The sequence below is a fragment of the Eptatretus burgeri genome, chromosome 6, assembly GCF_056783735.1.
Source record: "Eptatretus burgeri isolate ZD-2024b chromosome 6, Ebu_testis_v1, whole genome shotgun sequence".
Lineage (NCBI taxonomy): Eukaryota > Metazoa > Chordata > Myxini > Myxiniformes > Myxinidae > Eptatretus > Eptatretus burgeri.
The window spans coordinates 20,371,781-20,396,941 of NC_140966.1; the positions used below are offsets into that span (position 1 = coordinate 20,371,781).

Sequence of the window (25,161 nt, forward strand, 5' to 3'; positions counted from 1 at the left end):
CATCAGCCCACGTGTCCTGAAGACCTGCACTTCTGCTCTTGCTCACCCTCTCCGTTCTATTCACCCTCTCATTTGCTCGAGGTCATCTTCCATCTGCTTGGAAATCAGCAAACATGACCGCTCTGCATAAAAAGGTGTAAAAACTGATCCCTGCAACTACAGACCAATCAGCCTTCTCCCAATCATTAGCAAGGTTATGGAATCCATCGCTGAAGATATTAAATCCTTCCTCTTCTCCAATGGCTTGATTTCCGATCATCAATTTGGATTCAGACCAGGTCACTCTACCCTGGATATGCTGCCTTCTGCTCTCCCAACAAGGAATGGAGGTCCTCAATGTCAGACATGAAATCAGAGCCGTATCCCTAGACATATCACGTGCTTTTGATATAGTCTGGCACCCTGCCCTGCTCACCAAACTCTCTTCCCATGGTATTCAAGGCCATCTCCACTCATCGCTCGCAGACTTCCTCTCCTGTCGCAGTCAACGTGTGGCCCTAAATGGAGTTCTTCCATCCCCTCTTCCTGTCCAGGCTGGAATTCCTCAAGGCAGCGTTCTGGGCCCTGTTCTTTTTCTGGTTTTCATCAATGATCTCTCCGACTCTCTGGAAAATCCTCTTTATCTCTTTGCTGATGACTCCACTCTCTGCCATACCATCTGTCATCCCTCAGATTGGCAAGCAGCAGCCTCTTCACTCTCTGCAGATCTGGATAAATTCACAAGCTGGTCCAATATGTGGAACATGTCTTTCAATCCTGACAAATCTCACACTCTCACTATCTCTCTCTGAAAGGACTGTCTGGAAAAAACCCCCATCTACTTCCTCTACAATCCTCTGGAAGAAATCCTTTCACTCAAACTTCTGGGTCTCACTATCTGCCATGATCTTTCCTGGGAAAGACACATTTCCAACCTGGCCCCAAAGCCAGTTGCTGTCTGGAAATCCTCCTTCATGCAAATTCCTTCCTCGGCCCACCTGAGCTCCTGACCACATACAAAGCTTTCGTCCACAACCTGATGGAGTACTGCTTTCCCCTGTGGGCTGGTGATCCTGCCTCTCACTTTTCTCGGCTTCACGATGTGGAAACCAAGGCATTTAGGATCATTGGTATTTCCCGCAGTGAGGCTGAGACTTTGGGCCTCTCACTCTCTCACCACAGGCAGGTCAGTTTTCTTTTTGTCTTCCACCATCTCCTCTTTTGTTTTGCCCTGCCCCACGTTCTCTGTGAAATGTCCCCCCCCCCACCCCCCGCCCCCATATTCCCGCAGGGTGCTTAAGGTCCACCAGCAATCCCTTTCTGGTATAACTACCAAAATAAAGAACCACTGCTCATCTTCACTCTTTCATTCCTCTTTTTCCCCACCTTTGGAATAAACTCCCACACTCTCTTCAATCCCACTCTTCTCTCCAGGTCTTCAAATCAGCTGTTCACCACCACCTATTATCTTCCCCAATCCAAAACCATGATCTTTTCTTCTCCCGTTAATCCGCCACAAACCCTCCTCCTTCAAATTCCCTGCTTTCCTTCCATAAATTTCCCTGTCTTGTAAGATCCTGAAAGTCCTTGTGGTGTCCATCTTGTATAACTCGTGTTCCCCGCCCCATCCGTCTCTCTCTCAAAAAATACTCCTCATGTCTCTGTTCCCCACTGTTTTGTCCTTCCCTCTCTCACCCCTCTTGTCTCCTGCCCCCTTTGCTGTGTGTTCTGTGTGTTAGTACTCATACGAGCATCGACAATGTAATCAAAAATAAAAAAAAGGTGTCGGTGATAAGTCGCCAACTCTTTGGGAAAAAACGACATTGGATATTTAATGCCATCCAAATAATTTTTACCAGAACTGTCATCAGCTTATCATCCATCCAAGGGATGGTCCACTTTGTAATGCAACACCCTGCCTGTGAACCACCAATCTGACAGCTTATAACTTGGTGGAGCATTGAACCCAGATCAGGCAGCTCAAATGTAAGTGTGCTATCTCCACACCATCATGCCAAGAAAATGTTGGAACAAACTTATGTTGCTATATCTAGCTTACCTAACCTCATTGTCTTGGTAAAAACACTGAATTTGTGTAATCTCCTGTGACTGCCTAATGGTTTTTGACAAGTACGATATTTGATGAGGCAAACAAGTTAACTTTGCACATATTTCATGGAAGGAACTTGAATTTTGACCAAGGTATCAGCCCAAAGTGATACTTTGTAGAATATTGATAAAACACGTACATGTTCAGTCATGTCCACATTTGACTTGACATCACTTCCAAAGAATGGTATTCTCAACAACGCAGTTACTCCAACTGACTTGAGAGCAAGAAAACATTTCAAATGCGAGAAAACAATTAAAGGACAAACATCTAAAGGAAATGCAAAGGAAACTTAGTTGTGAACATAGGCCATTTGGCCCATTTTATCTTTTCCCACAACTATCTCCAAAGAGTCAAGTCGTTTCAATTATACAGCTCACCCACAATATCCCACGTTGTCCTTTGTGAAGAGTAAGTGAGCTATCACCGGCAATCAATCCAAATTCAAAATTCCTGCACTAACCTCCAGGGGGAACTGCATCACTGGGGCAGTAGGTGCTTTCCCAGTAATGGGATCGTTGGTATCTCCAATTTTTATCCTGGGGTGAACTGAATTCCAAATATTAGACTTTCTTCATGGCAACCAATGCCCCTTTCTCCACTAGCAAGATTGAATGTGGTTAAAACCTGGAACCATATTGAGGTGGAACAGAGGCCTCACCGAACTACCATTGTGAGAACTCAATGTGGACGTCATTTAATTATTAATGCAGGTGTTAATTGTTGATAGGATGTCACCAAGCAGGACGGTGTGGTCATCGTTAATAAAGTTTATTTTAAGAGTCTTGTACTGAGCAGTCAGAAGCAACGTAATAGTTGTTAGAAAACAAAATCCCAATGCTTTTTGTAGTTATTGCAGGGCCATAAAAATAAGGAACATTTGAAACTAACTTGGAAAGATGTGAGAAACAAATAAAGAAATCAGAAACTTGCTGCCTCCCTTTGCAAGTGATGATTATTTTTGGTGTAGAAAACATGGTTCCTCTCAAAATGTACAAGTGAAGACATTTTTGGCAAAATCTCATTCAGACTTTGGTAATTGGATCTTCCTTAATGCGTCCAATGTTCAGCACAACTCATTGTGTGCGGATGCTTAGCGTAATGGTTTGGGACACAGGGTATGCTTGCCAGCAGAGAAACAGCATTGTTCCACACTGTAGCTTCATCTTATTGCAACCACTCTGCAGTCAGAGCCAATTACATATTCAAAACAAGATAATAAATAAGAATACTGCATTTGAAAATTGCATGGGGTGCTCAAAAATTATGAGCCAAACGTCGTGAAGCGGAATTAATTTTTCGCTCTGTGAATCTGTTGCAAATAACATGTATATAGAGGAAACAATGAAAGTTATCGAATGTGATGCGTGATTAAAACTAAAAGGGCAGTCAGTAGAGCGCATACCTCCGCCAGGCTGATTTGTTTACGTTTTGTATCCCATTGATACGTCGGATCTGGATTCGGAGCTGAACCAAAATCGAATTGGCTTGTTCTTGCTACCTAAGCAACTCATCCACTAAGGCCTAAATCACATTTGGCACGGCGCCCGTGGGGTCTACAAAATCTACGGCCAGTAGCAATTATAGGGCGGCCGCAGTATTTCCACGGTCACACAATGTAGCAGTGACGTATGTTTTTATTTTTCGGGGAGCTGCATGGCGTATTTATAAATTGTGGAGACCGAAAATGTGGGGGTGCCGTACGGTCTTTGATTTTATGTCACACGGTGACCTTTGGGCGTCCCTGCGGCAGCCATAGAATTTTCAACGCAGATGCAAGGTAGCCTCAAGGTGCCCGCAAGGCGACCGCAGGGGGCCGCAGGGGGGCTCTAAGGCGAACGTGCGGCCAGACGGACGGTAAAAATGGGTATATATACCAATTATCTTTTTTACTGAAATAAAAATATACCAGTTCGGAACATACCAGTATATATAACTGAATATACTATAAATATATATATATATATATATATATATATATATATATATATATATATATATATATATATATATATATATATATATCTGAATATACCAGTTCGGAGTATTAGGCAAACACCTATACTCCGATCTGTAGCAGTAGCGCACGGTGGATGCACAGTCGCAATGACTGCCACGGAGGCCGTACGTAGGACGCACGGCGGGCATTGGGGAACCGTGAGTCGACCCTGCATTTCCCGCAGGTAGTCACACAGACCGCAAGGCCACCGTACGTTGAACACAGGGACACCTTAGGACTACCCTATGGCGACCGTGGAAATAGTGTGGCCGCCATAATTTTTTTGGGGTCGGCAAAATTCATTTTTCATTGATAAGAGCCGATGGCAGCCGCACGAATAACGCAAGCCCACCGTACACCCTACGTACGGTCGACGTGGAACACATCTACATCACAGCTTGGCTTGTTGAATTCCTCCGGCCAACATTGAAATGAAAAAAGTTATAATACCGCGCTATAATTCCACGGCGACCCCTACGGCCTGTAAAAGATAGCCGTACGGCGTAGGGCCACCCTGAGGCCACCTCAGAAACTCTGCGGCCGCCACACGTTTCTGTCAATTCAGGGGGGGGGTACGGCCGCCATGTCCTAGCCGTAGAGCAAATGTGACTTAGGCCTAAGTTTTGTCAGAATTCGTCCACAACTTTTTGAGATATTATTTTAGCCATTTCACTCAACAGTGAAAAATCACTTTAAAAATTCTCGGATCTGGATCCAGATTAAGATGTTCACCCAAATCGAAACAATCTTTCCTTGTTACACACCCAACCTGTTCACCAAGCTTCGTCTGCATCTGTCTGTAACTTTTTGAGATATTGTGCTGTACATCGTTTTTGGCCCAATCTCTCAATGGTGGAGAATCACTTTAAAAATTATCGGATCTAGATCCGGATCCGGAGCTTCACCAAAATCTAATAATTTCGTCGGGGTCACATATCCAAGCTCTCCAACAAATTTTGTCCGAATCCGTCGACAACTTTTTGAGATATTTTGTCCACAGGCAGACAGACAGACAGACGGGTGAAAAAAAAAAAATAACGTCCATCCACCTTCGGTGGCAGAGGTAATATTGGCTGCTTATTTGTAAGGGCGTCTGCAACCATTTTCAAAATCTCAATGTCAACACTCATGTAGAAAACCACCAAGAAGCATGATCTTTCACCCTCACTTGAGATGCACACCATTTATTTTATACATAACATTGAGATTAACCATCCTACAGCAGTTGCTTTACCTTCTGGAGCTTATCACCTTACAACTCAACACGAGATCTGACAAACCAGATGACATCATTGCTCGCTGGCTCGCCATTTTCCTCAACAGGATACGTGCAGCATTTCTCGAAGATTTGTGCAACATCATGATCATGAGATTTTGTGGCCTAAATATTGGCATTGGAAAGGTTATGTGAATATCTTTACCGAACCATGATGCTCTTTGATGTGGAAGTCTCGTGCTGAGCCTGTAAGACCTGTAGAGCCAACAAAGAACTGTGTGAGAAAGGCATGTTATCATATGAAATAAGTTTCAATATGTGCTCGCTTCGTATAACTTTTTGTGTAAGCTTGAGCAGCGGGAGACGGGGTTTTGCAGTGAGTGTGTGTGTGTGTGTGTGTGTGTGTGTGTGTGTGTGTGTGTGTGTGTGTGCGTGTGTGTGTGTGTGTGTGTGTGTGTGTGTGTGTGTGTGTGTGTGTCCGTCCGTGTCCAAGGTATAACCTTCTTACAATTTTAGCCTTTGTCATTAAATACTCACAAAACCCTGAATATAAGAATATGAAGAAAACTAATTAATAAATGTTTTTTCTTCTTCTTCTTTTAGCTGTTGTTTTCATCGAATTTAATTTGAGTCCAAAGTGGATGTGGATGGGCTTTCCCATTTGAGATGCTGTCTGGTTTTCTTTTATTTCAAATCTTTTCATTTGCTGAAGAGGAATTAAGTCTGAAACAGCCTCTGTTAAGTAATCTTTAAGATACGTTGAACACAGAAATTGTCAAATCTGCATGACCATTTTACATTGTGTACTTGTCTGTGGCAGGAGTCTGCATGCTAATCTCTTTGTTCCAATAACCAGGCTGATTAGTTGATCCTTCTCACCAACTTTACTGGAAAATATATTTGTAATATTAACACCCACCCACCCATCATCTGGCTATCATATTTTAACATGCAGCCCTCCTGGGTTTCTCCATTGCATAAAGGAAAGCTTTAAGCCAAGGGATTAGTGAAAGAAAAATCTCAAAAGGTGGACATGACAGACAACTTAAAGGCCTTACATTGAATGTGCAGTGTCACAGTGATGTTTCATAAAGACTCAGAAAATGCTGTTTTGCTTAAATGAAGCAAGATGAAAAGATCGGTTTGTAGCTTACAAAAACATAGCTTATAAAAGGTCATCGGTATTTGACTGTGCCTTGTCTGTTTTATGTAAACCACAAACGTTTTAGCACACACAGGATGAGGAAGCAGTTCACTCATAGTGGTTGTTTAGTGCACCTTTGTAATTATTGGTCATGACTCATGGGTATTTTATGCACTGTTGGTGATCCCATTCACAATATTGGGGAAGGAAGATCACTTCCCATTGTCATCATGTTGGGGTCTTTTATCATTTTACAAAAGGATTTTGGTGGGGGAGGTGGGTGAATTGAGAAAAGAGAGATAGACTCAGAGAATAATTGAGATAAAACAAGTAGCAGTGCATTCAAAGTACACCGCCCCCATGCCAAATAAATAAATAACAATCCTCGAGCGCGCGACATCGCCGGGCAACTTTGGCGCCCGACAATTCCACCTTGCAGCACTTGGAGTTGGAATTGGGAGGGAGTGGTGTACAATAATTGCTTGATTAATTGCAGAATTAAAATATATAAATAATAATAGTAAAATATTTAATTTCTCAATCAATTGCCAAATATCAGAATTCAATCACCTCTGTTTCATCCGAATCTGTATTTTTTGAAAATTAAGTTTGAAATTTGAAAATTAAAAAATTTGAAAAAATTTTGAAAAAATTGGAATTAATCGAAAAGTGAATAATTAGTTGATTAATAAGTAAATCAAAAATACAATTTACAGGCAAATCACGTGGTACTGTCATGTCCAAATATCAGCTTCCTAGCTCAAAATATGCCTGAAATATTGCCAGAATGAGAAATGAAATAAATAAGTAATCAATATATTGATAATAATAATTAAGTAATTAATCAAATAATTGTTTAATCAGAAAATAAAAAATAACGTTTTTGCCAAAACACATCTTCACTTTTGTCCCCAAATTTCTGCTTCCGTGATAAAAGGATGGCTGAGATATCGCCCAGACAAACAAGCAAACAAACAAACAGACAAACCGAGTAAAAACTGAGTACTCCCTTTGGTGCCAAGCAATGACGTCATGCATTGCCTAGATATGGAATTTGGAAGGAGCAGTGTACAATAAAGTAGAAGAGTGTTGAAGGGATTTGGATAGACACGAAAGAAGATTGGGAGGAGAAAATAGTAAGAGGATGTAAGTGAAGGAAAATGTATGTGCTATAAGTGTAAGGAGCATGTCGAGAGGGATTGGGGTCTCAAAAAAGGAGAATATCATCCAAAACTATTTTGGCTTTTTCAATATATATATATTTTCTACATTTATTTGTGGTATTCAAAACAAATGTAACATTGAATTGGACATTTAGCACGAGCAGATGGATCTGTCAATGCTGAAAAGATTGCTGTTATAAACATACATTCTTGGTTGTAACTTGCCATGCTCACAATCCAAGGATATTGGTTTGTAGTGGATGGGTAGATTTTGTATGCTAAGCATGCAATTGCTGGGGTTGTTGAATGTGATGAAATTGAACTAGTGGAAGGCTTCAAAAATAGTGTAAACAGAACACATACTTGACTTTTTGTGGATGCCTCGGATACAAAGATAACGCACTTTATGTCTCCTGTTGCAGCTCCCATTGAACGTTTTCAACAACTATTTCAGCCTTGGTTTTGACGCCCATGTTACACTGGAGTTCCACGAGTCACGCGGTAGGTCTTGTGACTTGTTATAAAATATTGTTTGATGACATGCAGGCTTCATGCTAAACTTCATATCATGCAGGCTTGAATGGCAGGGTCTTTACTTTTCTAAAATATAAAATAAAATTACCATGTGTAAGCTAACACAGATTATGTACAAACATATAAAAACACTCTGTGACATGTGATGCACCATCACCCAATAAAAGAAGACGATTTATTCGAGGCATTGCCCTGAAACTGCAACTCGATCAAAAACATTGACAATCTGTTGAACTCTCACCATCATTGTGCAATTAATACCAGCCAACCTTTTACGAGATTCCTCATAAACAACATCAATGCAGGAGGGAAAGTATTAGGTCCATCAAGCCTCCTCAATTGTAGTCAATCAATTGCTGTTTGTCCATGCTCTATCCTTTCTAAAATGCTGAACATCAAACAAGGATGAAGTGTGTGTCATTTTTTAAAGCTTTTCGTTTGACTCGGCTGGGGTTTGAACGTTCAAACTGCTGACTTCTGAGACTCAGAGTAGATGCTGTGACCATTACACCACTGAGGCTCACAAAGCTGATGTTTCAGGGGTTAACCAAAAATGTTTCAGGTGGAGTAAAATAGAAAGAAGGAATTTGGGGAAAGTTGATGGAGTGAATATATGTATGTATGTATGTGTGTGTGTATATATATATATATATATATATATATATATATATAAAAATATATATATATAAAAAAATATATATATATATATATATATATATATATATATATATTTTTATATCTGTACCTTTTGTTTTTTTGTTTTATTTACCTATTTATCATCTCTTTTTCTCTCTTTTTTATTTCTTGTTTTTGTCATTATTTCCTCCCCCGCCCCCCTCCCCCATTTCCAGTCCATTTGACTTAACTCCCGAACCCGTATCCTCCCTTTTGTGAGTAGTTAAAATTATTCATTCCCACCATGCGTGCACACATCAAGCTTCTCTCCATCCCATCTTCCTCTTTTACTCCAACAAAGGGTTAATTGCCAGAATATCAGCTTCAATCAATAGAAAATTGATATCATCCATAATTCATTCTCACAAACTGATTTTACTGAAGTTTATTTTTTAGCTCGAAATTAATTTTCTTATATTTATATCTAACCTCAAATGTTTTTTTTTTTCGAATTCTCCAATCGTTAAACCACTCTTGTTCTTTCTAGGCAATGTGAAGATTGCAAGTGGTTTTATTTGTTTGAAGTGCATAATTTAACAATTATGGCAGCTCAGAGCCAACTTGATCAATAATGGCAAGTCAACTCTTCCAATTTTTTGTTCCCTGATTCTCATATCATGCAGCGAGCTTGGATTTTATTGTCCACAAATATAACTGGTGAACATAATTCGGCCTAATTGTAAAAACTCTATTTTTTCTGGAATTGTATCATTGACAAACACTTGCTCCAGAGGAAGCGGCAAAGCGGAATTTGGGGTGGGGTGGGGGAAGGAGGATAACTTTATTTTCTGTTGTACAACTTCTGGGAGTTTGATTTATTTTTAAGTGATAACATACAGTTTTCAAGTTATTCTGTCCAGCGGTGCAGGATTGCACGAGCACGTATTATAATTCACTCACTTCTTTCAATAATTCCCTACTTTCAAATAAACATAAAAATGCAAGTTGGAGGTGGTCGTCCCAACTTAGTAGAACATTTACGCACACTCAAAGTACAACTACCACTGTTCAACTTATTTCGTTCAGCGGTTTAGGAGTGCATAATATGTCGAGCATGCTTCACAAGTGGAGCCCCATGCTGGGAATCAGTGGCAGGGCTGGGGTGGTTGTTGGCTTCCACTGAAGTGGCAGTCTTTTGGGTGGTACCCAATGGTGTGGACAAAATTGGTTGTCTGTTGGATCTTGATGAACTGCTGCATATGAGTCACAGAGGCTTCATGCACACAACTTATTTTCAGGGTTTTGTCCAACGTGAGAGTCGACCTTCACAAGGAGCTCTTTCTGTAGCTCCTGATGCCGTGTCCCACAATGAGCTGTTCTATTATGCACTTGCCCACCCCAGAGGTCTTTCGCTTGCTGGCAGAATCGAGAGATGGAATTGTCCATCGTTTTGTTGTCATCCTGCTCGAATCATTGCAGGCAAAAATGAGCTATTCAGACAATGGCTTGGGGGTTCTGCTCAGCTTCAAAATGCTGCCAAATGATCGCTGGCATCACAGTGGTATGCCTTGTGCCATTGGCGCTCTCAAGGCCCCACAAACTATATTATCTTAGGCCTTTCTTTCATGAGAGCAGGAGAATATGGCCTGTTTCTTTGTCATCTGCTACATCCTTCATGGAAAAATACAGCTGGTTACATTTTCTGAATAGCTCAAAGGGCTCACCGAGGTTGTCGCTGGTCCAATCCATGTTTGACATCATGGGCCTATCTGCCATTGTGTGCTGTTTGCTCGGGCTATATTATGGCTAAATCAGGATCACAGGTTTACCTTTTGTATGTACCACGTGCAAATGTGAAATGCTTGGGAGCCTCATTGGTATGCATTGCTGTCTGCGCTGTCGCTGATGATTCGCCAATAAGCGCTGAAACCGTTCTGGCAGCTGAAGGGGCGTGTGGCATTGGGATTCTCATGTGTGTGCTATTTGTGGATGTCCTTATAGCTGTGGAGGAACTCTGGGAAGGGTTTGATACAGTATAGCGCTTACCTTGTGTCGGCCTTCTTGGTTGCTTTCCACAGCAGTTTTGGCTAGAGGAGCATGTGAGGTGTTAATTTATTGAAATAATCCGAGCCACCTGGGTTTAGTTGATCAGGTGAGAGCTGATTGGCTATTCCCTCCATTCACAGGTGTGAGATTTGGGTGGGTCTTTCTTTTATATAAATATATATATAAATATATATATATATATATATATATATATATATATATATATATATATGTATACACACACACACACACACACCAAATTATATACACGAGAAAGACCCACTCCCGACAGGAGCCACCAAAGGGGGGGGGGGGTCATGTTATTATCTTTATGATTGCAAATAGCATAGCAGAGTATCCACCCTCTGGGAAATCTTATTCCAAGTGTGAAATACATTCTTCTGACATCCCTTTATTCGGGTAGTGTATAGGCAACAGAATGCTGCCTCAATTGCTCCCGGAAAATAAAATTATCCCATGTTATGTATAAGAGGTGAAACCATGCAAACTGCTTATTTGCATATATAATGCATTATGATTATATCACTCGGATAATTCCAATTGCAGCCACCCTCCCCCTGAAGGAAGAAAGTGCCAAGATGGGTGAAAGTTTTTTTTTCAAAACTTGATTGAATCAAACGAAACTTGCACATGCACCACTTCAGGGTGCCCCCGTTAATCCCTGAAAGGTTCAGCTTCTTCAGTCAAATCCTTTCAGAGGAGTAGATGATACATGCATGCAAACACACATCACTGACACTTGCTACATTATTATATACATTACGATTACATTTCAAAAGGAATTGTGCATTTTTCCTTGGAGGGATACATTTGAAGTTGAATTTTCTCATTACTAAACTTCATTATGTGATGCAGAAGCAAATCCAGAGAAGTTTAACAGCCGGTTCAGGAACAAAATGTTTTATGCTGGGGTAAGTTTCACTGCCAAGCTTTTAGTAACTTTCTTACTGTGTACAAGTTTGCTTTAAAATATCCAGAATGACTTGTTTGCTAAACAGAGGAGACCTTAAGGTTGTGAAACAGATTTATCTTTTTGTTTGTATGAAATGACTACACGTGTATCACATCATGTGTCACAGAAGACATTAATTCTGTTTTTATATTCATTGCCGGGCAGAGTGGCAAGAAAAACTGATAAGCGTGGTTTCTGCAATTATTAATTTGACATTAAAAGCAAATAAAAATAATAGTTCGATAATGAAATCAGTTTTCCTATTTTGAAATTATCGTATGTATTTTGTTTAACATTGTTCATCTTATTTACTTATTTTATCATTCTTTATTGTTTGGCATTATAGCACCAAGTTGCATCATAGCAACTGTTTTTTTTTTGGGGGGGGGGTTTGCAGTTTAAGGTCCATCCAAGTTCCATTTCAAAAAACATTTTCTGAAAAATTGGAATGCAAGTCCTCATCAAGGACACAACCCCCAATCACACCTTAAAATGGGATGTGTAAATTTCGTATTTAAATAACAAACGAAATCAAACAATTAATTGAATAATGTATAAACCTAACATACATGTAGATAATTGAATGTGATATGTCAGCAGCAGTGATGGTAAAGTGCATAAATACAAATCGTTCAAATGTTGTGTTTGTAGTGGGGATAGTAAATTGTAGAGATAAATAATTCAAGGTGGTATGTTGTGGCGGTGACATAAGGTGTAGAGAAACGAGAGTGAGAATTGCTTTCCAATAGATGTCCCCTAACAGTCACAATAAATAATCTGGACATAAAAATTCGTTTGCGTTTAATTCTAAAATGAAGAAGAAGAACCTCTCTAACCCACAGTGTTTGGGTCCATTTGGCAAAAAAAGTAAAAGCAGTTTGCATTTACAGATATAAAAGCAGAAACCAATAAAAACAACTAGGATAACAAACCGCAGATAATAATTAGTTTGCTTTAAATCATGCTCAAGCCGATACCTGGACCAAAATGACGACGAAAAAGCTCTCTGAATTTTTCTGAGTCCAAAAAGGGTATAACTCTGTGAAAAATTGAAAAAATGCTCTGAACCTCGAAGTTTTTCTGTAACTCATCTGAATAAAGCAATGTACGAAGTTACATTTTAATATGTTAAAGGGTACTACAAAAAAGTCTGGACATCCGTAGTTGGGATGGACAGATGAAGAGCAAACTTATAGTCCCCTCTGGTGATACCAGAAGAGGACTAACAAATAAATGAAAAATTAGGTGGGATGCAGGTAGCGGTGATGTTAAAGAGTATATAAATAAATGATTTAATGTGGTATGTACGCAGTGGTGATGGCGGTCGATATAACTAAATAAGTAATTCAAAGTAGGTTGCAATGGTCAAGTATAGATAAATAAATAAATAACTCAAATTGGTAAGATGGTAATGGAGTAAAGTGTATATTAACAAATAAATTATTTAAAGTTGTGTGTTTGGTATTGGATGGAGTAAACAGGAAAGTGTGCATAAATAAATAAATAAATAATTCAAGGTTTTCTGTTGGTTTGCGGCTGTGATGGTGAAGTGTATATAAATAAAGAAATGATTCAAGTTGTGTGTCAGTAGTAGTGATTGCAAAGTGTGTTAAAATCAAAGGTGGTGTGTCAGTTGTGATGGTGAAGTGTATAGAAAATAAATAAACAATTTCAAAGTTGTTCGTTCATCATAGAGATGGTATCGTGTATTTAAATCTGCACTAATAAATGTCAGTGTGTGTCCATCAGTCAGTCAGTCAGTAAGTCAGTCAATCCATCTGTCTCCTCCGTAACTCCAACACCATGAAACCTAGCAGCCTCAAACTTTGCATGCATACTTTACGAACTCTAAGGTAGTGCAAGAGTGAAAATTGTGTGTTTGGTTTAATTTAAACACCCCTTTTGAAGATAATCAATGGCCTTATTTACAGTGTCAAAAGAAAGTCGACAACCCCTTTTCAAAATTTTCACCTTTTGCTGCCTTATAGCCTGGAATTAAATTGCATTAAATCCAACTTTTACCACCATTATTTACACATCATAACCCACAACTTACGAGTGAAAAACAAATTCTACAAATTTCAGAAAATTCATTAAAAATACAAAACTAGAATATCTTGGGTGGAAAACCAAACATTGATATCAATCAGTCAATGAGTGGTTAGAATGAGCTTTGTTTTTTGACATATAGTTGTAGAAGTCCTTTGCTGAAATGCCACAGCTGGTTGTTGTTGGTCTAACATCCAGTCAGCTGGCATGGTGACAGTCGAAAGTGCGTAGTTGAGAAACAGAGACTTGTGTTTTTGTGAGTGTTTTTTTCTTCTGCTGCAGTTATACTTTAAAATAGACCATTCATTCTCAGATGTACTGTAATTTTATTCCTCGGCGAGGCTTTCTTTTGTTAAATGCCTTGCCTTGTTTAATGTAACCCCCCCCTTTATATTCTGGTCTGTCTTTGTCTCTGTATACTTTATCAATTGCTTTAATCAAGTGTCCTTTGTATATGTATTCTTTGTATGTCAGTGAGTCGTTTACCTGTGACATTATTTATTCTTACTCTTTTTCCTATCATTCTTCTATGGCAGGCTGCCTTCTCAGATTTCCTGCAGAGAAGTTCTAAAGATTTGGCGAAGCATGTCAAAGTGGTGGTAGGTGGGATGGGTGGATAATGATGGATCTGAGGAGTGGGGTGTACGGATGGGTGGGGGTGGGTGACACAAGTGCTTTGTTTTGTTCATAGGACTCAGAGAGAAAATGGAAACACACACACACACACACACACATTATTATGTAAACAACTGGGTACATGTTCGATGAGCAACACTTTTAATTGCACACTTTTCTCTGGATTATTATACAGCTGGTTATTCCATTGAATTGATGGCTGATTAAAATGTATAACTCATTCATTTTAGCAATTGAATATATTTCTACAGATGTTTAATATTCCAAGAAACTGCATGAACCTTAATTGTTTTCTTTTTCAGTGTGATGGAGTCGATTTAACTGCCAAAATCCAGGAGTCGAAATTCCTGTGCATTGTATTTTTGAACATTCCAAGGTAAAGATTTATGAGTTGCCAGGCAGAGTTTCCGGTTGCTTTGCATGTTTACACGCTGCCTCACAGCCAGCCTTTATCAGAAAGAACTTTCCCACACCATTGTTCTATCCATCTTGTTGTAAATTTGGGATGCATGGGGAGTGCTCGCTCCCCTCATTGCTATAATGTGGACAGAGGCACAACATCCACGGGCTTCTGTGGGTAGGAGTGTAATGATCTCTCCTGTGAAACCACCTTTATTGCAATAACATTATATTGCATGGGGGGGGGGGGAACAAATAATTTGACGACGCATCAATCGCTGTGAACAGCTTGATTTTAATTAGCACAGCATCAAAATAAATTTTTTTAATGTTTTATAACGAAAGTAGCACTTTCATTAAAAAAAGCAACAAACATTCAATGCATTATTTTTTGGACTTCTCTGGAAGCATATTGGGCATATGTTTTTGAAAAGATCCAATTCTCATATTTAATGCACAATTTCAATTTTCTCAAAGAGTTTCATTGTTTTTATGTGAATTGTCAATCTGTTTTGTCTTTTTAGCCTCAGGTTCAAATGCATACTGCATTGCCTTAACCGTTTTGCTTTGTCTATTCATGTAAAAGCGCATTGATCCGTCATGGATCGAGTCCCAAAATATCAAGATAAATAAGTGCACGAAAGTTTCCAAGTTTTGAGATTATGCCACACAAGATGTTTTTCAAGATGACTATACGTAGCACAAATCATTGCAATTTAAGGGAACAAGGGCTGGGCTAATGGAATAAAATCATTATTTTCAGACATTGCTTTTCATGATATTATATTAGAAAATAGAAAAGTGTTAGAATAAAAATGGAAAATGTCATTGAAAATTTATGGGTTCGGGGGAGGATGGATATGTCAAGAATCAATACAAATCCAGGCATCATAAAACAATGCATCACTGCAACTGTAGGGTGAATATATCTTCAGCACAATTGATTCTTATGAGAGAAAATACAAGAGAAAGGAGAATTTTTTTTTTTTAATTTTTGAGCATTTCGCACATTAGCCATTTTACACAGAGCATTACACGTTTTTTTTTTAATTAATGTTGTCATATTTTATCATAGTATGGTTGTGGAATATTGTTCCAGCTATCCTGTAATCCTCCCTACAATCCAGCCAAGTTCCTTGGTTGTTGTTTTTACATAGAGGTTAACACTCATGGCAGGAATTATGACAGAGGGTTCAGTGCATCCACCGTTTGCTGGTTTATCCTTGTTTCTATCTTGTCCCATATAGCCACAATTATAATGGTCATATCTGGACCATGAAGGCCAAGCCAAGCTTTTTCTCCTTCAACCTCTTTAACATCAAGAGGTTATTTCATCATGTATGCAGTATGCTTGGAATAATTATCTTGCAAAAAGATGAATCCCTGCCCAATGAGTCTGTACCTGAAGGAATTATATAGTGGATGAGAATCTGCATGTAATTCTTAGCAGTCATCACTGACTGTTAGCTTGGCCCAAAACTTGCACTTTTTCTCCACCTTACTACACTGTAGATGTTGCACATTGAATATTATGCCGTTCATCTCTCTGCCAATGAACAAATTGATGAGCATTGCTGCCAAACAATTCCAACTTGAATTCATTTAGAAAGCGTGCATGTCTCCAGCTTGGCTGATCCATTTGTGTCTAGTCTGATGTATGTTAAAAATTAGATTTTGTCACCTCTTTCAGCAGCAGTATCAAGTAGCTACATGTCTATTGAGTCCACTTTTTGCTAATGTTGGTCTAATAATTAACATATTAAGATTCATACCTGAATGTTCAGTAAGGTTGTCAGCAAGATCTTTACTCATCCATCATATTCTATGTGAAAAACACAACATGAGACCATTTTGAGAGTTTTGGCTTACTATCTCTACCATCTCTATGAATATCAGAGCCATTTCCACGTACTATTTTAGACTTTTGCTTCTACTTCCGACGACTCATAAAATGCAAACCTGTCCACGTCCGCTTGGTACTCAAAGTAAACTTGACAAAAATAACACGTAAAAAAGTAAGATTTATCAATTACTTGGAAATACATCCCATCGCTTCACTGACGGTAATATTAAGACGGAGGTGGGGAGGGGGAGCAAGGGGTGGGAGAGCGAGGAAGGGGTGAGGAAAGGTGAGCTTGGAAGGGGAGAGAGTGAGGAAGGGGGCAGGGAGAGCGAGGAATGGCGTGGGGAGAGTGAGACCTCACCACATGTCGCTATACACTCCAGGAGGGGAGGGAGTGAGGAGGATGGGGGAGAGAGAGGAGCATTGGGGGTGGGGGGGAGGTAGGAAGGGGGTGTTCTGGACATGCATTTGATAGGGGTACTTGAGAGAAAGTTGGGGGGGGGGGATAATCCGCTTCTGCCGGCATTGGTGCAGGATTGACGAAATTTGGTACGTTAAAATGGCACGTTTAAAGTATGAATTTCAAAGGTGAATTTCGGTGGTTCTGGTCATGGTTGCAATTGTACATATCTGTTAAAGGACAAATTGGATAGGGTGTTTCGCACCCATAACACGCAGATGCCCTGCTCGGTGCATGATACCAAATCAGCATGGCATATCAACTGGCTCAGTTGTCACACTCGGCATGGCCCAACTAAGTCAGTCAACCACCATGGCTATTTTGATGTGGCTTGCCATGATTCATACCAGGTAACTGGAACGACCTGATGGCTCAACAATATATCTAATTTGAATTGTTATTGCCGATTGGGAAATGACATCATGATATTATGTTCTGGTTACCACTTCCACCTTTCAGCACCCACTGGTTAAAACAAGTATGGAGAAATATTGAGGTCCTTCTTGAGCATCTTGGCTTTCCTTGATAAGGGTTAAGGCTATGCATCTCGATCTATCACTTTAACTCCAGAAAGGGATGATAACTTATTTCTTGTGCACAATTTTCAGGGAGGCCAATTGGCTTTATAATAGCAAGCAAACTCCATCCCACAGCATATCATCAAAAAGCTGGGCCACTACTCCATGGTTCTGAATACCTTATTGTCATATTCCTTGTTGATTCAGTGTCAGATGGTTTGGAAGGTGACAGAGACACATTTTTTGATTGCCATCTTCTCGATGATAATATATATATATATATATATATATATATATATATATATATATATATATATATATATATATATATATATATATATATATATGTAGTACACAAATCACTTCCTTATATGCTCACTCAGAGCATGACCAGCACCACTATATGGTTTTGGTGATCTCCTCTATTGCCTCCAGATCTCCTCTATTGCCACTTCCATTAGTATAACATTCTGTCATGTTCACAGGATTGTCAGTCAATTTACAATTTAATGGATGTATTATTTCTCATGGGAGAGAGAATTGAGTTTGAGGACACAATGAAGTGCAGTGGAATGTCTTTTATCCAGAACAGAAAACCATTATCTGGAAAAAATAATCCATGGCCCAAAAAGATATTAAAATTAAAATGGCATATTTTTCCCAAGGTAACTAACAGCACTAACGTTACACTTGTTGGTGGTATTTTTAGCAGTTGCTTGTGCCTCTCGACTCCTATGTAAAAAAATTGGACCAAATTCTGATGTTTTATTGAGTTTTTAGAGCGGTTTGTTGAAAAGCTTTATCAGCAAACATAGCAGATCTGAACTGAGCCAGGCTGGGTTTCATGGCCAATCCAGTACATCATCATGAGTTGCTCTACTGAAAGCCAAACATGTTTCGTGAACACCTTAAGGTTGTTCATTCAATATTGCTCTTAAACATGTTAACTTGAGATTACGGACACAGAAAGTGCTGAAGTGAAAACCCATATCAATGAACTATATGCAGAGACCGATATATGGTGCATGACCACAAATGTGAATGTGAGTCCTGACTACCAGTTTTTCCTAATATAACTACCAAACTGAACCAGCAAAAAAATTCCGCGTTTCAGTCTGATCCAGCACAAGTTTTGGCATCTGTTCTCAGACATACGGATCCATTCTCAGTGGTTGTACACATAGAACAAAAGTGGTCGGGGGAGTGGGAGTTATCAACTCACAAAGGGTGATTATATAATCTGCATGCATATCCTTCTCAGGTACAATGTCTAACAGCTACTGTTTTTTTAAGCAGGGAAGCCACTTCAATCTTTGGCTATGACCTTCCTTCCATCCGTCCATCCATCCGTCAGTCAAAAATGAAGAAGAACCTATCTAAACCATCATGTTTAATTCTAAAGGGTTCGACAGTGTAATTTTAGTGGGTTCCAAAGGGTCTGGAGTGTAATTCTATAGGTTTTCAGAGGGGAGGGTTATCAAGGGTAATTTTAATGGGTTCCACAGTTTAAAACTGGAGGGTTCTAAAGGGTTATAAAGGGTAATTCTAATAGGTTCTAAAGTTTAATTTTAGAGGGTTCTGTAGGGTTATAAAGGGTAATTATAATGGGTTCTAAAGAATAATTCTAGAGGGTCCTCATTAGTTATAAAGGGTAATTTTAATACGTTTTATTGTATAATTCTAAAGGTTTATAAAGGGTAATTCTAATGGGTTCTAAAGTATAATTCTGGATGGTCCTCATTGGTTATAGAGGTAATTATAATGGGTTCTAAAGTATAATTCTAGAGGGTCCTCATTGGTTATAGACGGTAATTATAATGGGTTCCAAAGTATAATTCTAGAGGGTCCTCATTAGTTATAAAGGGTAATTTTAATGGGTTTTATTGTATAATTCTAGAGGGGCCTCGTTGGTTATAAAGGGTAATTATAATGGGTTCTAACATATAATTCTAGAGGGTCCTCATTGGTTTCAAGGGTAATTTTAATGGGTTCTAAAGTTTTAATTCCAAAGGTTTATAAAGGGTAATTCTAATGGGTTCTAAAATATAATTCTGGAGGGTCCTCATTGGTTATAGAGGGTAATTATAATGGGTTCCAAAGTATAATTCTAGAGGGTCCTCATTAGTTATAAAGGGTAATTTTAGTGGGTTTTATGGTATAATTCTAGAGGGTCCTCATTGGTTATAAAGGGTAATTATAATGGGTTCTAAAGTATAATTCTAGAGGGTCCTCATTGGTTATAAAGGGTAATTATAATGGGTTCTAAAGTATCATTCTGGAGGGTCCTCATTGGTTATAAAGGGTAATTATAATGGGTTCTAAAGTATAATTCTGGAGGGTCCTCATTGTTTATAAAGGGTAATTATAATGGGTTCTAAAGTATAATTATAGAGGGTCCTCATTGGTTATAAAGGGTAATTTTGATGGGTTCTAAAGGTTAATTCTAGAGGGTTCTTAAGGTTTATAAAGGGTAATTCTAATGGGTTCGAAAGTATAATTCTAGAGGGTCCTCATTGGTAATAAAGGGTAATTTTAATGGGTTTTAAAGTATAATTCTACAGGGTCCTCATTGGTTATAAAGTGTAATTATATAGGGTTCTAAAGGGTAATTTTATGGGGTTCTTCAGGTTAATTCTATAGGGTTATCAAGGGTAATTCTAAAGGGATCTAAAGGGTAATTTTAAAGTTTAATTATAAAGTTTAATTTAAAGTGTAATTCTAAATAGTTCTAAATGGTTCTCAAAGGTTTTAAAGTGTAAATATAAATGGTTCTAATGGGTTCTAAAAGGTTCTAAATGGTAATTTTAAAATGGCACATGCTGCTTCCTTATTGATACTCAGCATTTAAAAAGGATAGAGCAAGGACACAATAATAGTTTGGTAATAAAAGCGCAGGCTGTGATGGGCACCTGGTCTTTTCCTCCATCAAAGTTCCTTGTAAGAGAACTCGTATTATTTATTCTTAGCAAATACAACCTGTCGCTTCACTGACGGGTATTAAGGGGATATAGAGAGGAGGGACAGGAAGGAGGGAGAGGGTGGGAGAAAGGAGAGGAGGCAGGGGAGAGGAGAGGGGGGGCAAGGAGGGGTGGGAGATCTAGGATGGCGGGGAGAGCAACGCCGCACCAAATGTCGCTATACGGGGTGTTAAGGGGGTTATAAAGAGGAAGGGAGAGAGAGGAGAGAGGGAGAGAGTTAGAGAGTTAGAGAAAGGAGAGGGTGGGGAGGAAGAGAGGAGGGAGAGGAGGGAGGTGGTGTGGGTGAGTGGGGGGGGGGGAGTGAGGTAGGGTGGGAGAAATGAATTTGTGGGAGAAAGAGGGGAAGTTGGGAGGGGATGGGGTAAGCATAAGGGGAGGGGTTTTGGATTTGCGTTTGGGAGAGGGACTTGTGGAAAATGGGGTGGGGGGGTAGTACAGTGTTGCACAAAATGGGCTACGTTAAAACATCATGTAAAAAAGCATGCAGAAACTGCCTGTAGATGTTCTTGGTGGTTGAAGAGGGGAGGGAGTTTGGGAGCAGCTAAGTGTGAGTGGATGGACAGAGAAGGCAGCATGAGGGGAAGGGAATACATTGTGAGGGGAAGGGAAGGGAGCATGAGGGGAGGGGAAGGGAAGGGCAATAAGGCACTCCCAAACAGCAACATTTTATTTTTAACATGCAGAGTTCTATATAGAATCGAACATGAACATTTAAAACCCACACTTGCTATCTGGTAAAGGCCTGCCTGCATGCGAGCATGCTTGCACATGCAGTGACCTTTGCATTTCTCCGTTCAGTTCACTCCAAATCTGATTCATACATCCTCCATGAAGGGGGAGCAGTTTTAAATTAAAAACGAATCTGTCAGTCCTAAACAGTCCCCTTAACAGAGGAGGAGGGTGGAGAATAAGGGGGTAGAGGGAGGGAGAAGGAGAGGGGTGGGAGGAAGAGGAAAGGGGAGGTAGAGGGTAGGGAGAGGGATGGGAGAGAAAGTGAGAGGGGTCATAGAGCAAGGAGTGAGAGAGGGGAGAGTGGTGTGAGAGAGAGAGAGAGAGAGAGAGAGAGAGAGAGAGAGAGAGAGAGAGAGAGAGAGAGAGAGAGAGAGAGAGAGAGAGAGAGAGAGAGAGAGAGAGAGAGAGAGAGAGAGAGAGAGAGAGAGAGAGAGAGAGAGAGAGAGAGAGAGAGAGAGAGATTAAAATGGATAACGAAGGAAGGGAGGGGGAGGGAGCCAGGAGTGAGGGGAGGGGAGAGTGAGGAGGGGGAGAGGGGGATTCCAGCAGATGTGATATGAAGTTTAACATCCATCCAAGAGACAGCACACACATTGATGAATCACCCTACCTGTGAAACACCAGGATACACCCTTTGGTTGAATCCTCCATATCGTTTCCTGGACTCTCCCGAAGAGACCAGGCAATCCTCTACAGGTTCAGACTCAGATATTGTGCTCTAAACTCCTATTCATATGGGATAGTGTGTCACCCAACCTCTTCCACTCTGCCCAAGATATCAGGATAAGATGGTTAGGTGTACCCGACACACTGTGCTAATTGAGTCAAAAGCACCCTCGACTCGGCAAATTGTTGTTGAAATTTAATATAGAAACGGGTCTAACAATATAAAGTCCCCCGTACTTGTCTGCTCCAGCCGAAGTGTTTAGGTACGTGGCGTGTACAAAGCCTCATGGCTCTGAAAACGCCATGAGAACCAAGATAAGAAGAAGAAACACCAGGATGACAGTTTACAGCTGGGTCATGATTTGAATCCAGTCTCGACAGCTTCGATCTAGCATGTATACCTCTCAGCTATCCTGCTGTGATGTAGCGATTATTTGATTTGTAAAAACTGAAAAAAAAATTTACTCATTGTAATCATCTCATTTATTTTGCCTTCCTAACACCGGAGATGTCCCCACGGAGAACCACACTGCAGTATCAGCACAGAACCTTGTAGAGATCGAAGGTTGAAGAGCTCTCCAAGCAAGCACTCCAATGAAATGGTTAAAGAAACTTAAGAATGAAACGTTTAATTTTTTTTTCTCTGTATATATCAAGGTCGAAGTGCTGGGTTGTATCATGAAAGAAGATCAAACAAAAATGGGAAACATCGAAATAAAATTGCACATTTTCAGCCAAGCGAGGCACCAACCAAGGAACCGCATGACAACTCGTGGTCATACACAGGCAAGGAGGGCTGGAACTTGGTTTAAGTCCATCAATATATTCAGTATTCAGTGACACTGTGAATACTTTTACTGTGTACGGCCGTGGTTTGGAAATGAACAAACATGCAGCTTGTATAGTGCTCGCCAAGTGGCTTAAGCACTCACTCAAGCACTCAAACAAAATGATTGATAAGGAAAGGCAAGCTTGGCAAGCAATTGGTGACGCCAATCGGTCATATAAACACCATGCACCCAGAGACGTCCAGAATGTCAAGCCATATCCGGATTGGACAAATGAACACTTGATTATATTTGTCAGAACTGCTGCTGAGGTCAATAAAGACATTACAATTTTTAACTTCTGCTGTGGTTAAGAAACTCTCAAGGTTATGGCATGTGCGGAAAGGAAATAAAGCCAAAAACGCTGGTATCTCCAGGTGCTTATAAGCATTTCAATGTATCCAGTGATTAGTAGTAGCTATGATGAGCAGGCATTTGATGATATTAATGAGGAAAGTGAAAAAGAAAAACTTTATCATGAAGAAATCATTGCGGCCTGGTTCAAGTTGAGGCATTGTTGAACAGGCCAAAAACAAAAAAAATGGCAAATTAAGACCCCAGAGTGGGTCAGTGAGATGACCAAGGATGAGCTTTGATAAAGGATAATTAAATAAGGCCGTTGATTATCTTCAAAAGGGGTGTTTAAATTAACCCAAACTCACAATTTTCATTCATGCATTCCCTTCGAGTTCCTTTGGTATGCTTGCAGAGTTTCAGTTCACTAGACTTCATGGTTTTGGAGATATGGAGGAGACACACACACATTGACTGATTGACTGACACACACTGACACACACTGACATTTATTATTCTCCACACTGATTGACACGCACTGATAATTATTATTGTAGACGAGCAAATAAAATTTGTCGCTTTGCTGATGGAAATTTTAGAGATAGTGGGGCAACTTAGCATAACAATTGTGCATTTTGGTGAGGAAAGCAGCAAATTTGGCACACTAGTAGCCTAACATATTCTGAACAGATTTGGATATTGGGCCATCTCAAATTCAGCCGCTGATGGCTGTGGCAGCCATTTTCCACTGCCATCAAAAATTTTGAGATGGCCCAATATCCAAATCTGTTCATAATATGTTAGGCTACTAGTGTGCCAAATTTGGTGCTTTCCTCACAAAATGCACAATTGTTATGCTATATTTAGCTAAGTTTCCCCACTAAGGGGGGGGGGGAGGAGGGAGAGAGAGAGAGAGGGGGAGAGAGAGGGAGAGAGAGAGAGAGACACACAGACAGAGAGAGACAGAGAGAGACATATAGATTTAGAGACAGACAGAAGGGAGAGATTGCGAAAGAAGGGGTAGTGAGTCGAGGTGGCAGAGCAAAGAGAGGAAGTGAGGTGTGGAGGGAGAGTGAGGAAGGGGGGAGGAGAGGAGGTGGGACAGAGAGCAGGGAGGGGAGAGAGAGAGAAAAAGGGAAGGGAATGAAGGGGGGTGAGGAAGTAGATGGCTAGGAGGGGAGAGTGAGGAAGGGGGAGAGTGAGGAAGGGGGGAGAGTGAGGAAGTGGGGTGGGGAGGGTAGGTGAGTTCGAGCAACGCTTCACCACCATCCAATATATATTCGCTGTTCAGTTCCACATAATTTTTGCATATTGTTGCAGTTTGCATTTTATTGCTGTACTGCAGTAATTTATTTGCTTATGGCATCACTGCACTGCCAACAACGGAGAGTGGGGGGGGCGGGGGGGGGGAGGGGTTGACACATTTGTTTAGCACCAGTCCCACAAAAGGTTAATCTAGCCCTGACCATCCTGAGGCATTGCCAGCAGGGGGTCAATGATTCAGAGCATTCTTTCTTTCAAAGGAGAATGTGAGGCCAGCTGTCCTGTTTGCATCAAGGTTGTGGGTGTTAGGAATCCCATGGTATCGATTGAAAACATGAGGGAATTTTATGCTGGATCAAAAGTACCCTGACCAGATTCCATGTTAGGGGTTATCTGTATAATTAGCAAGCTGTTGCATAAACTATAAAGAGAAAATGTTGCAATTAGCAAGCTATAATTAGCAAGTTCCAACTGCCTGCAGTAGTTGGGAGTGGTGGGGTTTAGCTATGCGATAAGCATTATGGCTCATCTGACCCCCCCCCCCCCCCCGTGGTTAAGTTTATATTGCCTTTTATATGGCATTTTTCCCCCCTTTCTTAAATCTGAAACGGTGACAGAAAGGAATCGTTGATATATTGCATGAAAATTCAACCATTTTCCATTTCGGATAAAGCTGTTGTCAATAACCACTTGTTTCTTGATGATCTAGTTCTTACT

General features: G+C 40.1%; 1 protein-coding gene across 6 annotated transcripts in view; it reads left to right on the plus strand.

Annotated features, from left to right (window-relative positions):
- DGKZ (diacylglycerol kinase zeta) overlaps nucleotides 1–25,161 on the plus strand; it is a 746,996-nt gene that overhangs the window by 480,914 nt on the left and 240,921 nt on the right. For all 6 annotated transcript variants that reach the window (XM_085884240.1, XM_085884239.1, XM_085884241.1 and 3 more), the window contains 4 exons: nucleotides 8,034–8,112; nucleotides 11,683–11,738; nucleotides 14,365–14,427; nucleotides 14,767–14,840. In XM_085884240.1, coding sequence (XP_085740366.1) covers nucleotides 8,034–8,112; nucleotides 11,683–11,738; nucleotides 14,365–14,427; nucleotides 14,767–14,840 — 272 coding nt within the window. The remainder of the gene's footprint in view (nucleotides 1–8,033; nucleotides 8,113–11,682; nucleotides 11,739–14,364; nucleotides 14,428–14,766; nucleotides 14,841–25,161) is intronic.